We start from the raw sequence: 14,655 nt of genomic DNA on the forward strand, positions 1-14,655 counted from the left end.
AAAAACTGGCAGGGAAACTCCAGTAAGGATATTACATGAATCTACCTTCAACTCCCTTGTAACTGACTTCATTAAGCTGACATTGCCCTTTTAAAAGCAAACCTATATTATTGCATATTCACATGGCTTTTGATCACTGAATCATTCTAGTTTGATAGTTGGTCAGTAATTGGTTTCCACCTGTATTATACTAAAGGACAATTGTATTTCTACAATTAAAGGCCTTCTCTTGCAAGCACTTATGCCTGAGCGTAACTTTAATCAGATGAGTAGTCCTGCTGGACTCAGAATATTCATGTGAGTAAAGTTAGTTACAGCTGTATATAGGTATCAACAGGAAAGAACACTGAAGTAGAGTGAAGCATGGCCTGTACTATATGACGGAGAAACTCAGATTCTGCTAGACTGGCTTAATATTTGAAGCCCAGTGACTAATGGGGTCTCATTTTAAATAGTTCCATATACATACCCATTCTTGATGTGAGAAAGATTCAGTCTGTAACAGCAATTATAAAAAAATTTCAACCATGGGAAAATGTTTCAGCCTCTATACATCACTTGTTCTTGTTCTGCCTGCCCCACAGGTAAGCTCTGGCAGCAAGACTAACTTCAGCTAAGGATCCCAAATTCTGGATTTCTTAGGATTCTGCTCACCAAAAGCTATGCTGTTCCTCTTCCTATTCAATTCTGACTTTTTCCGTACAGTTCTACTATAGGCAGAATGAGTTATCACTAAGACTCATTTAAAAAAAAAAAATCCTACTAGATCTGGTAAGCTATTTCTTCCTGAGATGCAGCTGTACCCTGGATACAATATTGTTGAAGTGTACAATATTCTGGCTTATGCTGTGGATTTTTTTTTTAAACCCTCCCTGCACAATTTCATTCCTGTTTTGTTGTTATAAATAGACTTAGGAATACACTGACTCCTGCCACAGGAGAGCAGTGGAGAGAACCTTCAATTTCAAGAACTGTAGTAGGAATGAAGTTACACATCTGTCATTCAGGTATTTAAATAACAAAACAAACCAGACAGATTTACTCAAAACTAGTTTTATTTTTAAAAAAATCCAAGTGCATAGCACTCATCCAGATTCCATTGTTGTGGATGTTTTGCATTTATGATCATTTTTAATTATGCCATAAAATGCATGTTCTGGTTCGCTCAGTAAGAACTTGAAGTAGTGTATTTAATGGACACTGGTAAAGCCCTTTTTCAATAACACATTGAAATTGTTCACAGTGCACGCTCCTTTCTCTATTTTCATTGATACTGTAATGTCAGACACAAACTAAATAATAAATTAAAAAAAATGTAGTGGATCCTTTTACAGTTAAGCCTAATACCTTAAAATAAAATCAAAATACCCTACTATATGTAGACTTTGCAGTATTAACTAACTGAATAATCACCCCTATAATTCCAGTGTTAATTACCTAATTTTATATGTAAAATACTTGAGATAGATTTACTAATATTTCAAAAGAATCTATACTGCTCCATCACAATTAAAGATGACATTTAGCCAAGATATGCATTTTACAGACAAATTGCTACAGGCATCTGCTGTTATTTCAAGTCATGGTCCATCAGAAAACTGTACATTCACATAAACGAGGTAGTTAGAGCACTGAAAACTTGGACATAGCATTTCAATAAACTGAAATCCGAAGATGGAAAGACAGTTTCCCTTTTGGATCTATTCCCCATCTCTCCAAATTTAAATGAAAAACAATTCAGGCATTTTAGGAGGTAGGAAACTTGCTTGCCCCATCCCACCAAAAAAGAAATAATTTTGGGGGAAAGGAAAGGTGGCTCTTTGAGAAGGTAAAAGTAGGTGATATTGTGCTCACCTGGAAGTTTATTCTCTAGCATGAAGTAGAGAGGCTCAATTCCTCCTTACACATTCTCCCAACCTTCCACTCCACCTCTCTCCCCATGAAAAAAGGACTATTTGAAACATGATATGTTAAAATAATTATAGACACAGAGGATTTCTTCTCCTCCATAATAAAGGATGGATTCTTGAAATATATTATGGTTCAGCTCCAGGAAAACCCATCAGAACAAGCAGAAGTATCTTCCTCAACTACTGAATATTTTAGGATGCCCCACTCTCCCAAGTTAATCTTCCATATTAACAGTGATGTCAAACACCACTTCTTCCCCACTCCCAATATTCTTTGCAACATACAGAGTGCGTGAACTTCCACTGATCATATAGTTAATAGAAGGTCTTGCCTCCTGTCTGCCATTTAACCATGCTTTTAAGTGCTGCCATTAGAAATTAAACAAAAAACATACATTTAAGCCCGTAGGGCTCTCTCCATCAATTCCCCCTCCCATACCAGATCAGGGGGAGAGTCAACTGCCTGATTTTGTAAACAAGGAACTTTTCCATTAATATACTATCCTCACCACCACCTTCATCCTCTGGGGCTGGAGGAGTGAAGCTTCCTACTCTCGGGCCATCTGACTTGTGGGTGATATTAAAGCTCAGACAGCTATGTAATAAGCATCCTGCCTGTGATCTAGCAATACACTTTTGTTCCAGCAGTGAGAATGCTGATGTTGCTCTTCAACGTGGGACTTCTGTAAAGCAGAAGAATGAGCTGCCACGGCATTACCTGAGAACTTATTTCCCCCCCACCCTGCACCAAGCTTGACATACGAAATACTGAATTTTTGTAAGCATTTAACGGTGCCTTTTCTGCCTAGAGAATTTATAGACTGAAAAACTAGGGGATATTTTGTATTGGTTGTGTTAATAAAATAATCACAACCACTATTACATGAGTTCTGGTACAGTATTAGTTCAGCTTAAACTTAAAAGAAACTACTACTACTCTGTAATCATTTGATCACAAGAGTGTTGGGTGGCAGGGAGCAGTTAGGACTACACTTAGACTTTATACACTTATAAATCCCTTTGGTACTCTGCACTGTAGATGCCCTGAAATACCACCCTGGATTACACCCAGTTAAGTGTACACACAAGCAGCACAGAGTCATTTTGAATAGATAATTCCCTGAGTTAGTGAGAAAGTGTTATTCTAAACATCTGAATCAAAAGGAAAAAAAAATGTAACATATGTCCTGTGAGGCACAAGATTTAAAAACAATAAAATGAGTCAGTTAACTCGAGTGCCTTAAATTGGACATTCTCTTATAATGTAAAGTGTATGACCAAAAAAATGACAAGTAATTGCATTACTGATTTAGTCAATGAAAGTTTGTTTCTCTCTACGTGGCCCCAGTGTTTCTGGGGAAGCCCATTGCTCAGTGGATTCTTAAGTTTCAATTTACCAAAAGTAAATCTTATTCAGTACTGTATGGAAGTATTGCATAAATATGGCCTCTTCAAAGTAATACTGTATATCTCCTTCATTAAAAGATATGTCTCTAGCCAGTCCACAGCCATTTTTCTCTTGACCTGTATTTCAAAGGTGGCTGTTAAGAGCACACAGTGCACTGGAGTGTCAAAAGCACACATTCCTTTTAGAAAACATACTACATGCTCATTCTTTGCAGATTCTGTACTTGAGCTAATCGGTTGCCAATCCAGCTGTTTTCCTTCCGGAAAGAGTGCTACTTTTACTTAGATTGTGGCCCTCAAACTTATTTGAGGTTTGACAAAAAAAAACTAGGGTATCTAAATTTGTTTTCATCACCTCTCAAAGCAGGGAGTAATACAAGGATACCGTCCATTGATCTGGTAACTCCGGTTGTATGAGACACTTATACATGGCTTCACTTCTATTGGAACTGCTAGTGACATACTAGCACCAGTCTGCATCTGACCTCGAGCCTGAACGCTGGATTGTAAGCCAGCAGGGCAAGACTGCAGTGGGTAAGAGGATGTGTGGCTAGTTGACACCATCTGCTGACAGTTTTGCTGTTGTGAGGTTTGCTGGTGATACTGTAGTGGAGCTTGATGGGCCTGGAGATACTGTGATACATGTTGTTGAACATGAGCCTGCTGTGGAGTGGGAGTCTGGGTGGGAAACGCACTGTGTTGTGCAGGCTGGGCATGTTGTCCTTTTTGCTTGTTTGCTTCTTTTACGTCATTATCATGTGCACTAGAATACAAAGAGAAAATAAGACCATTTTAGTCAACGTTTTGTATAGTTTTAAGAGTATCCTAACTGTAAAGCTGTAACAGCCTTTAAATACCAAACTATTTTTAAAAGGCCATTTAAGAAGCAATTCATATTCTTTAAAGATGTACATTAGGAAGTTTAAATGATTTTAAAGGTTAGGGCCATGAATTTTTTAAAAGGCTACAATGTGAAGAGAAGCATTTTCATTTAAGAGTTAATGAAAGTAGTATGCTTGGATATAAAGAGGTCAGAGCAGTAACATTTGCTAGTACAACATTACAGTGTAGGAGAATCAGAAAGTGACATTTTTGGTGGCTAATCTGCTCCTAGCAATGAATGATTGTATTGTGACCATCTCAACTTCTCCGAGTCATTGATACTACTGATCATGAGGGATTACTGACTTGCTCGTGGTGCCTCACTGGATTGACACTGCAGTCACTCTTCCCCTTCCTCTTAGGCCTTCCAGAAAGGCATTGAGTATGTTCTTTCCCACGCGAATGGTATTCTTGGTATCCTTGTTCTGCCACAAGGTTTGATACTGTAACACCTCGTGATTACTGGGTACAGTATGAAGGCCATCAAGGGAGATAGGTTATGGGCTAGAGTGCCACCTGCATGGAGAGGATAGTTTCTCTTCAAGTCTGGATTCAGATTTTTCTGTTCTTTATGTGCTAACCAAAGTTTGGACGTGGATGGGAGCAAATGTCAACAAGAGGGAAATGAGGCTGGTGGCCTAGGGATTCATCTTGGAGAATGAAATTGATTAATTGGGGATGTACCGTCACCCTTTTCTAGTATGGTTCGGTCTTGTGGTCCCATTGGATCCCTTGGCACATCTGCTATGTAGATGACACTGGCCTGCAGTTTTTCCATTTATAAATAATGAGAAGGCAAGCTTTCCCCTCTTAGCTGTGGGACCCTCCATAACTATCCACACTTTTCTAACATGCTCCATTGGGAGCATCCTCTACTCAGAAAGCTCTAAATTCCAGAGGCTTAAGTAGACCTCCCATGTGCTCAGTACAGTTCACGGGATACCTATTAAATTCAATTCTCTAAAGCTCTATGCAGATTGGGAGCCAGTTATTTAAGGAATCTGCTTCCACATGTTCATTTGAAACAGCTGAGATCTGCTACAGCACCCCAAAGGCACTCAGGTGAAAGTCCTCCCCTTGCTTCCCCGTACTCCAATCTTTTGAACTTGTTACCTGACTGCCTGCCACAGCCCAAGTTTGGTGATCATGCTGCATATATTTTTCTTCTGTCATGGTTTTGTCTGAGTATTTTATTTGCTGAGAGGAGGAGGGATGAAGGAGTTAGGTCAGGTGAGGTTTTTTGAAAAGCAGAGAGGGACTGACTGGTTGGTTTAATAAATATTGTATAGTACCTGGGTACTTTTGACAAAGATGCGGCACAAACTCACTAGTAAATAAACTGTACTGTTTTTGTAAATATTGTTTTTTAGTGTAAGTGTCCTTTAAATATACCATGCTTGTTACAGAGACAAAGCCTTTACAAATGAGAAGCCAGCATTAGCTTACATTAATAGTCGTTCAATACACGGAACCAGGAAGTCCCAGGAGTATGCAGTAAGACGATGCAGTCGAGTTGGCCACGTTGGAGAGAGACGTAGGATAATCCTTGAAGCCGCCACACATGCAGTAGCCACTAACGAAGGAGCATAATTTAAAAATGCATGATCTGGACAGACACAAAAATTGTTTAGATGAGTCAGACACAAATATTATTTAAGAAATAAGGTTGCATTAACTAAACCATGCAACACACCTTGCAGAGATACTTCCAGAAAATAATCAGCATATTTTGCCATGTATAACTTGGTCTTCTCTAAGGAAACCATTGGCCAGCCATCGTGGAGATCTGTCTCATGGACAGCAATTGAAAGGTAATATTCAATGAAGTGAGCAGCAGTTGGGAGACACAAGTTCCACTGAAATGTTTCTAGCAACAACAGCTCCATGTGTAGCAAGTTCTGTTTTGTTAATACCAGATTCATGTTAGTCATACAACCCAAGCTGTTCAATTGTTCGAGCTTAGGGACACTGTCTTCCTTTTCTTCAAATTTACCTTGGGGCAGGGGAGAGGAAGAAAAATATAATTAGAAACTTGAGTACAACATACACGAAACCACATTTGCTGTTATCGTTAACATTCGGGTATTTTTCATTGTAAACACTTGCTATACAATTGTTTTCCCATGTCAAATAGGCTCCTGCATGCAAAGTTCGATGGGAAGGTTCTGCTGAGGAGAAGAGGGACATACTGTTAAGGGTTAAGCTTCAGCAGATAGTTGCTATGCAACCTATAGGATATTACAGCAGTGTCACACTTCCTGTTGTCTCTTTATAGTTTCTCTCACACAAACAAGAGCCATTTGCAGAGAGAGAGAGAGAATACTGATGATGGTATGGTGTAGCCTGACTGTAATTCATAAATGACTTCTTGTTGTTCGTTAAGTTATCCTAAAACCTACCCCGGTAACTGCTGAAGTACCATTAATAATAATAAATAATAATAATAGTGCAAGAGTCCACCTTTAGTTTTGAGCTTTTAAAAAAAAAAAAAGTCTTTCCCTGTTCAAAGTGCAGTAGGAAGAATCAACTTGGTATAGAGGCTCTAATGTACATTTCAGTGTTTACGGGTATGTTTAAATTCAATAACTGACAAGCAGAAATTGAGCCCTTCAGTTTCAGTCATGTGTATCTGGAAATGTATATGGTCATTTATGTAGACTTCCACAACTGTCCCTCCTTTTAAGTTTATCAATACTTAGATTGTAAGGCCCAGGTGACAGGGACCATCTTTTTGTTCTGTGTTTGTACAGCACCTTGCACAATGGGATCCTACTCCAAACTAGAACTAGGCGCTGCAGTAATACTAATAAATAATAATAATAATAATTAATAGCAGCAGCTCCACCCTGTCCTGGACTTTGCGTTGTCATACCTGTATGTTTTAGCCTAAAGTGAAGTTATACGTGTAAAAGCCCAGCAATAATGGATGCAAGTGCCACATTTCTATAGAACTTGCCACTGTTTTGCTACCTCAGTTTCACCACACTTTCCTCCTTTCTTACACTCTTTCTACAGAAGGTGAAGTTATGTTCTTTTAGCAAATAAGGACTCTTCAGTAGCAGTGGGACTCAATCCATCGAATTAATTCCCTTGGTTCTCCCAGTTGTGGAAGGTACCCGTTTACTGTAACCATTTTGTTCATATTTTAGTTCTCACAAGATGATATAAATCCAAAAGTGACATTCAAGGTGTCTTTTCAGTATCTACAACAGATAAGACTTTTCTCCTTTTTCTGTGTATAACTGGGCAATTTGGAGGTGGCAGGTGACTGCCTTTAAAAAGAGGGCTCGTTTTCTTGTAATTCCTTCTTAAATTTTATTTTAAAAACTTCAGTCAATTTATTTGTGATGTAAACACTGATCTGTGATTGTAGCTTTTAGTGTCCTTCCCCCACTTCATCAAATACCAACAGAAGTTGAAAGTCTTGAGAGAGGCCCGCATATTGGACCAAATTCAGCTGTGCTGATCTTTTATACATAATCTTCTCCTAAATCTGCTTGAGCACCTCAGAATGATCCTTTAGTTGGTACAAGAACCTAAGTTAAATTAGTGCATAATACGTACTTGCTAAAAGTAAACAGGAAAGAGCAACCACATGTAGCTGCTGAATGGATATATCATAGCGGTCCATGAAGAGGTCCAGTAGATAGACAGCAAGATGTCGTGCAGCGGGACAGAGTCTGAAACGATTGCTCACAATGGCAATCAGGTCTGCAAAATATCTTCTCAGATTTAACTGGGGAGACTGGCCTTTGTAGGAGGGAAGCTTCAGCTCCTAGACAGAGAGCAGCATATAGCTGTAGTACAACCACTATTATTTTTATGCAAATACACTTGCCAAAAATACATATGAAAACTGACTGGGTTAATACATAAGGGAATTTTCAAAGCAGTTTTAGGAGGCATGGTCACAATTTTGCTATTTATCTTCACATAGTGGAACTGTTCTCTTGCTGGGGATGACTATTTATTATCTTATGACACCAATATAAGGAGTATCTAGATTCTACAGAACAATTATTTAAAATAGAACTTGGCCCAAAACTTAGAAACAAACAAGCCAAATAAGGTTTGACTGAACATAATGACGGACTGACAAAGAAAAACCCTTGTGGCATAGTCCGACTATAAAAAAATTCAGACTCTGAAGGGCAGAATGTTTCAAGGACAAGAGCCTTAACTGCTAGCATGGTGTTCTTCACTGTGGAAAGCAGAATTCCAGGCAACTGCAACCAAAACAACACAGCTGATCTCCACTATCACAAATAAACAGACAGAAAGAGCTACACTCTGGAACACAGATTGGATATGGTTTGGGATTATAATGCTTATTGTAATAACATTTCCCAGCCGGGGGCCTATTCCGTGACACCAGGTAGAGCTGAGATAACTGGAAAGTTTACAGATCCATAGACTTTCAGGCAAGAAGGGACCATCATGATCATTTAGTCTAACCTCCTGCATATCACAAGTGTAAGGTAAATTCTAGAGTTTTAAAATCATATGATTATCTTTAAAATAACCACCCCTTTAAATAGTTTCAAATTGAAAGAGTATTAAAGTTAACAGAAGTTACTTACTTTCATTTGTAATTAGAATCTATTATACTAGTTGTTGTTTCTTCTACATGGGCCCAGTAATGTGCATTGCTGAAGTGATCAGGCCATCAAGAAAGTTAATGCAATCTCCAAAACTGCTTAGCCACATTTTTACTAGGTTAAATCATTGTTAACCTATTTACAACTGTTTGGTGATAAGGTGAGCCTTATTATCAAGGAGCAATATCCGCAAACACTGACATGAGTCAGCTCACAGCTAAGAGGGGTTTCAAAACAGGATTGCCCTAACATTTCTTATTGTTATTGCACCCACTTATAGAGCACTCTTCTACATAGTATCTCAACTTTTTTTTTAAAAAACATAGTTTAAACTTGGATCTATGAATACTTCCCAAAAAAGGGACAAATGCACCATGACCAAAGGGCAGAGATAGGGGAATACCTGGTCAGTTGTGTAAATACTCAGGATTCAGTACAGATAATCAGGATAGTATATACTTAGAGGCATTACATATCTCAGCAGTTCAGTTGTTACCATATGTTCTGCTGGAGTCAAGTCTTTTTCCATGCAGTTTTCAATTAACCTGACTTTAAACTAGCATGTTTATTCTCCTCTTATATAGCAGATTTGGAAAGAATGACTGACTGTTATAAATAGCAAAAAGAAAAGGAGTACTTGTGGCACCTTAGAGACTAACCAATTTATTTGAGCATAAGCTTTTGTGAGCTACAGCTTCTAAGTGAGCTGTAGCTCAGGAAAGCTTATGCTCAAATAAATTGGTTAGTCTCTAAGGTGCCACAAGTACTCCTTTTCTGTTATAAATGGATTTCCAACAAAATTTAGCACTGATGTATAGTAATTGTGTGGAGGTTACTATATTTTTTATTTTGCAGTCTGCCTCCAGGGAGGGTACCAGAAAATTAGGGTCCGCATTCTTAACAAGGTGGGGAACTTTCTACCAAGACCTCTAGCACTGGCCTCCCCTCTAATAGCCTTTTAGCTCCTCCTCCCCCCTTGCCTGCAAGGAGCCAACCAGCTCCACTGTCACATGTTAATCAATGTCTTTATGTACTGAGAGGGCGAAACGCAGTTCAAGCAAGTGCTGCAGTTCAAGTGTCAATTTACTTTATCTAACTTTAATGACAGTGGGAACATATGCAAACCCTTGCAGCTGAGGAGCCCAACGCATCTTGCAAAAACCCAGTGAATGAATCCGTCCTCCCAACCCTCCTAGGAGGATCTTAGCCCATTTTGCAGATGGAGAAGCTAGTTTTAAGATTTCAGTGCACGTGGACTTAAAATGCCCAGACACAGGATCCCCGTGGCTAAATCCTCTAAGAGCCTAGCGATAAAGGCCTGAGACAAAAGGAACAGTAAGTCGCCTTGCCCTGGGCACTGCCCGCCTCACTCCCTTCTAGGGACTGTCTGAGACCGTCCCTTCTCCTGCCACTCTGGAAGGGAAGAGCCGAGCCTCCCGCCCGCGCAGCCCGAAGGGCTCCGGCTCCCTCTGCGGCAAAGTCGCCGAAGAGCCCTGGGCACGGTACCTTGTAGCGAAGCGCTTGGTGGATGTCGGCAGCCAGCTGTCCTTTCCACCACTGCCCCTCCAGCTCCATGGGACAGGGCGGGACGGCAGAGAGTCACAGCGGCACACGGCGAAAGGCAGCAGCCGAAGCCTGCGCAAGAGGGAAGGAAGCGGCGCCCGCTCAGTCCCGCCGCAGAGCCCGGTTTAATTCTCGCCCTAGCCCCTCTTCATTTGCACCCAATTAAAAGCAGCCAGTTACTCCTCTCCCCTCGGAGCACGCTCGGCTCTCTGGCCCTTCCCCCCGGGGAGGCACCGGCAGCCCCGCTCCCCGGCCACAGCTGATAGTCGGGCACGTTTCCAGGCGAGGCGAGGCGGGGCGGGGGGAGCTGAGTGCAGAGACCCCCGGGGCACCTCATGCTAAGGAGCAGCGTCGGGTGTCCCCCACCCCGGGATGCCGGCGGGGCTGCGCTCCAGCCTCGCACTGGAGCTGGCCCTTTCTCCTATCAGCGCCGGCCGGAGGGGCACAGACTCCCCCAGGCGGGTGCATCGCTCCGGGGCAGCCTCATCTCCCGACACTGCCCGGAGGAAACCCGGCGGAGGGGAAGGCAGCAGAGGAGGCGCCGAGCGGGGCGCTGGTGCGGCGGGGCGCGCAGAGGAGCAGGGGGTCCCGGCAGCGGCGGCAGCAGCCTCCCTGGCTCCCGACACAACAAAGGGCTTGGCATGCAACCTCCGCCGGCAACTTCCCCACCACTCCCAGCGCAGCCGCCGCTTACCCCGCTCACAGCCCCGGCGGCAGGAGAGCCACAGGCATCTCCCCGAGCATCTCACCGCAGCGCGTCCCCGGAGCTCAGCTCTGCCCTGGGGCCGAGCAGCGCCCCTCGCCCATTGTTAAAGGGCTGAGCAGGCAAGTGTGTATACAAAGCCAGGCAGCAGGCACATGCCGCTGGGCCTCTGCCAATCTACTTTCGTTTTACATCGTGGTCTGGCCCCGGAGCTCCAATCACGGCCCAGCATTCACGGGTGCACAAGCTCTCCGCTCTCCTGCCACATGCAAGCAGCTTTTGGACCCATTGAGCTGCCGTAGCCGCCCAGGCGGAAAGGTTTTGGGGGGAGGAAGCGTGGGAAGGGGGGAGCCGTGAGACTCGGCAGTGAGCAGCCTGATTTGCCTTCGCGTTGCCAGCCGCTTCGGGGCTGGTAGTGTCAGTGTGTGCGCGCCCACACCGGGCTACAGATGAGTAATGTTTGAACACACACGGGAGTGTACAAAGCATCAGAAAAAGTTGCAAAGCCTGGGGAAGGCAACGAAGGGGGGGAAACTGTAGCAGCATGTGTGGTTGCTTTTTCTTGGCGTGAGAGTAATCCGCGGCCAGAGGGCGCGGTGCGGGTCTGCCTGCGGCGTGGGGCAAAAGAGGAGGTCGGATCAGGTTTCAGGGAGAAGCTCCCTGGGCACCTTGCGCTTTGAACTGGAGGAATTCTGAGTTGGCTGGAAAATGCGGGGTTCAGCCCCAGAAACACTGCAGTGCCGACGCCTTAAAACATGTGTTTGTGTAATTGTCGCCTATATTTGTTTTATCATTTCACCTGAAAACCTAACGGTTCCCCCACTTGATCCAAGCATTATAGGCACATTCATTAAGCCTTACAACTGAAATATCAAACAAAATGACTTGTATGCCAAAAACATGAATAAAGGGAGACCTAAGCTTGTGATGAGGGCATAGGTGTGTATATAGAAAAAACAATTGCTTTACTTAGGGAAGAGTAGTTTTTTTAAAAGGTAGATGGTAATGCAAACAATGCAAGTGAGGATAGATGCTACCCATTATGCAATATAAGTCTTTGTATCAGAAAAACCAAAGAAGATACAGAAGGTGATAGTATGCAATTGTTCATTTTCGAGGAGGGCTCTCATATAAGAGCCACTAGGGGACATTGGGAGACACTTTTGGGGGAGGGGACTATGCTGAAATCGCTTTTCCTTGTCTTTTTCATCAGACCCAGAGATGCAGCCCCTTGGCTCTCCTGGTGTCTGATCAAAGAAGAGGCTTGGATGAGAGTGGGTGGTTGAGACTCATCCAGACAAGGCTGGATGTGGTATACCTCCCTTTTGCTAAAGTATCTCATGATCAAGGGATTCCTTTAGACCTAGGGTGACCATACATCCTGTTTTGGCCAAGACAGTCTCTTTTTTTAAGCCCTGTCCCGGCCATCCCGACTTTTTTGGCAAAGGTGGGCAGTTGTCCCATGTGCTCTTGCCAGCTTGATCAGTTGGCAAGAGCAAATGGAACAAATGCCCACCTTTGTCAAAAAAGTGGGGTGTGGTGCAGAGAAAAATTGGGGGGGCGTGAGGGGATTTGCCAGCTCCTTGCGGGAGGGAGGACAAGGGGGTTCCAGCAACAGCTTCTTGCAGGGGGAGCAGGGGGTTCCAGTGACCCCAGCCTCACATGGGGGGAAAAAGGGGGATCAGGCGAGCGGCTTGGGCCAGCCCCGTTGGGGTGGGGGTGGGGGGCTTGAACCAGTCCTGTGTGGTGTCCCATTTTCCCTTTGGGAAATATGGTCACCTTATTTAGACTTTGGTTTGATTCTGAATTCTCATTAAGCAGAGGAGTTCCAAGAATGCTTTCTTCTATAATTGGAGGGTTTTTTCCTTGTATTACCATGGTCTTCCATGATTTTTTGGTATCTAACTTGGACTGCTATAATGCACTTTCTTTTCACCTGGCTATTTACTTCCCTTACTGTTGATAGCACTGATAGCACTAGAACAAGGGAGAACTCAATGAAATTAAAAGGCAATACATTTCTCACATGATTTTATTGCAAGTCGCTCAATATTTGGTGTTTGACTTAAGGCCGCAGCTCCTTCAGACCTATGTTTAGGTGAGAATCTCCTTTAACTTAAAAAAGTTTCTAGCCTTCAGGGCTATTGAGAAAATCTGGAAAACCTAATGGCTTAACAAGAAGAAAGCAAACAAAAACGTCAAAAATATATTATTTTTTAAAATCTCAATTTTAAAGACAATCTTGTGATTTGATAGTAGTTAGGTACTTGAATGGTTCAGTTTGGCAATAGTGAAATGGATAAAAAGAAAGACATTTTCATAGACTATATAATTCACATGTGGAAATCATTGCCACAAGTTATTATATTTTGAGGGTTACAAAAAGTTTAGACATTGGGTAAAACATTCTAAAGGACCCTCAGGATTCAGGGCATAAAACAACCAGTTGGGATTAGGAAGGAACTTTCCCTTATGGGTATGTTATTGTATAATTGTCTGTTGTGGGGTTTCTCACACTATGAGAGACTTCTGTCTTTTCCCCTCCCTTTATTGTCGATAAAGAGCCAGTGTAGACACTGCTGATTGTTTTGTCGACAGAACTGGCTTCCGCCAGTATCCCACAATGCCTGCCCTGGTTGCTCTGCTCGGTGTTGTGATCTCTGCTGCCCTGCAGGCATGTGCCCCTCCCCTTTCAGAGCTCGGGGAAGTATCTGTGGGCTGCTCCATTTGGGGAACAAACAAAGAGCAAATCATTGGAATGCTCCTGTTCTGCTTTGCGCTAGGAGCACGGCAGCAGGCGGACTGCGGCTGCAGGGGGAGTGGGGCAGACTGCGGTGCTGCTTTGCCATGCCTCAGCACGGAGAGCTCACAGAGCTGCTCATGATGTTGCTCTCGGCAGCTGAGGGGGCTGTGGGAGAACTCGGAGAGAATCCCAAGGTGCTCAGCGATCAGCTCTTCCTTCCCACAACACTGCACTGTGGGATACATACCCACAGTGCATTGCTCACCCTGTCGATAATGAGGTCCCCAATGTGGACATGATCTGTCGACAGAGGGAGCAAGTGTGAACTCCCTTTTTGTTTTGTCATCTTCTGGGTGTCGATATAAGTTTTGTCAACAAAACTTGGTCGTGTAGACAAGCCCTTATACATGAGTGACTTTATGCAGGTAAGAAGTTCCATTGACTTCAGTAAATGAATCCACCTGCATAAGTGTTTGCAGAGTGGGGTCCTAAGAGACTTTCTACTATAAACATGATTTTTTAAAATGTTACCTCTAAGTTTCTGGGGAAAACCCAAAACCATTGTACTGCCTGAAATGTTCTGCCTGTGCATAATCTCTGCACAGATAAGTATATTTCAGGGAACTTTTAGAATAGTTGAATTAAACATTTTAGATTTATAGGACTTTGAAAAAGCAATGTTTTTCAATTTTCTAATAATTTTTTTATCCAGCTTCTACACATTGCTGGATGGGCAAATATCTCCTAAAAGTATTTTTAAACTTTTTTTAAAGATTGAGCTATTTACACCAGTCTCACTTTAAGGTAGTGAAAGAATTTATCTCTAAAGAAAAAAATAATTTAAATCAC

The 14,655-nt window shown here is 42.7% G+C and overlaps 1 protein-coding gene across 3 annotated transcripts; it reads right to left on the reverse strand.

The window, feature by feature from the left end:
- Positions 1-1,037: 1,037 nt before the first annotated feature.
- Positions 1,038-11,261, reverse strand: CCNJ (cyclin J). 3 transcript variants are annotated; one of them, XM_043551099.1, is made up of 6 exons: positions 11,055-11,261; positions 10,304-10,432; positions 7,764-7,974; positions 5,893-6,192; positions 5,646-5,772; positions 1,038-4,080 (listed from the first exon to the last, which is right to left on the reverse strand). In XM_043551099.1, the coding sequence occupies exons 2-6, from the start codon at positions 10,370-10,372 to the stop codon at positions 3,669-3,671; spliced, it is 1,119 nt and encodes a 372-aa protein (XP_043407034.1). In that variant the 5' UTR covers positions 10,373-10,432; positions 11,055-11,261; the 3' UTR covers positions 1,038-3,668. The 3 variants fall into 3 exon arrangements, with proteins under 3 accessions (XP_043407034.1, XP_037761253.1, XP_043407033.1); XM_037905325.2 differs by having other exon boundaries at positions 5,646-5,805; positions 11,055-11,259; XM_043551098.1 differs by lacking the exon at positions 11,055-11,261 and having other exon boundaries at positions 5,646-5,805; positions 10,304-11,041.
- Between the last annotated feature and the right edge of the window lie 3,394 nt (positions 11,262-14,655).

The sequence above is a fragment of the Chelonia mydas genome, chromosome 7, assembly GCF_015237465.2.
Source record: "Chelonia mydas isolate rCheMyd1 chromosome 7, rCheMyd1.pri.v2, whole genome shotgun sequence".
NCBI lineage: Eukaryota > Metazoa > Chordata > Testudines > Cheloniidae > Chelonia > Chelonia mydas.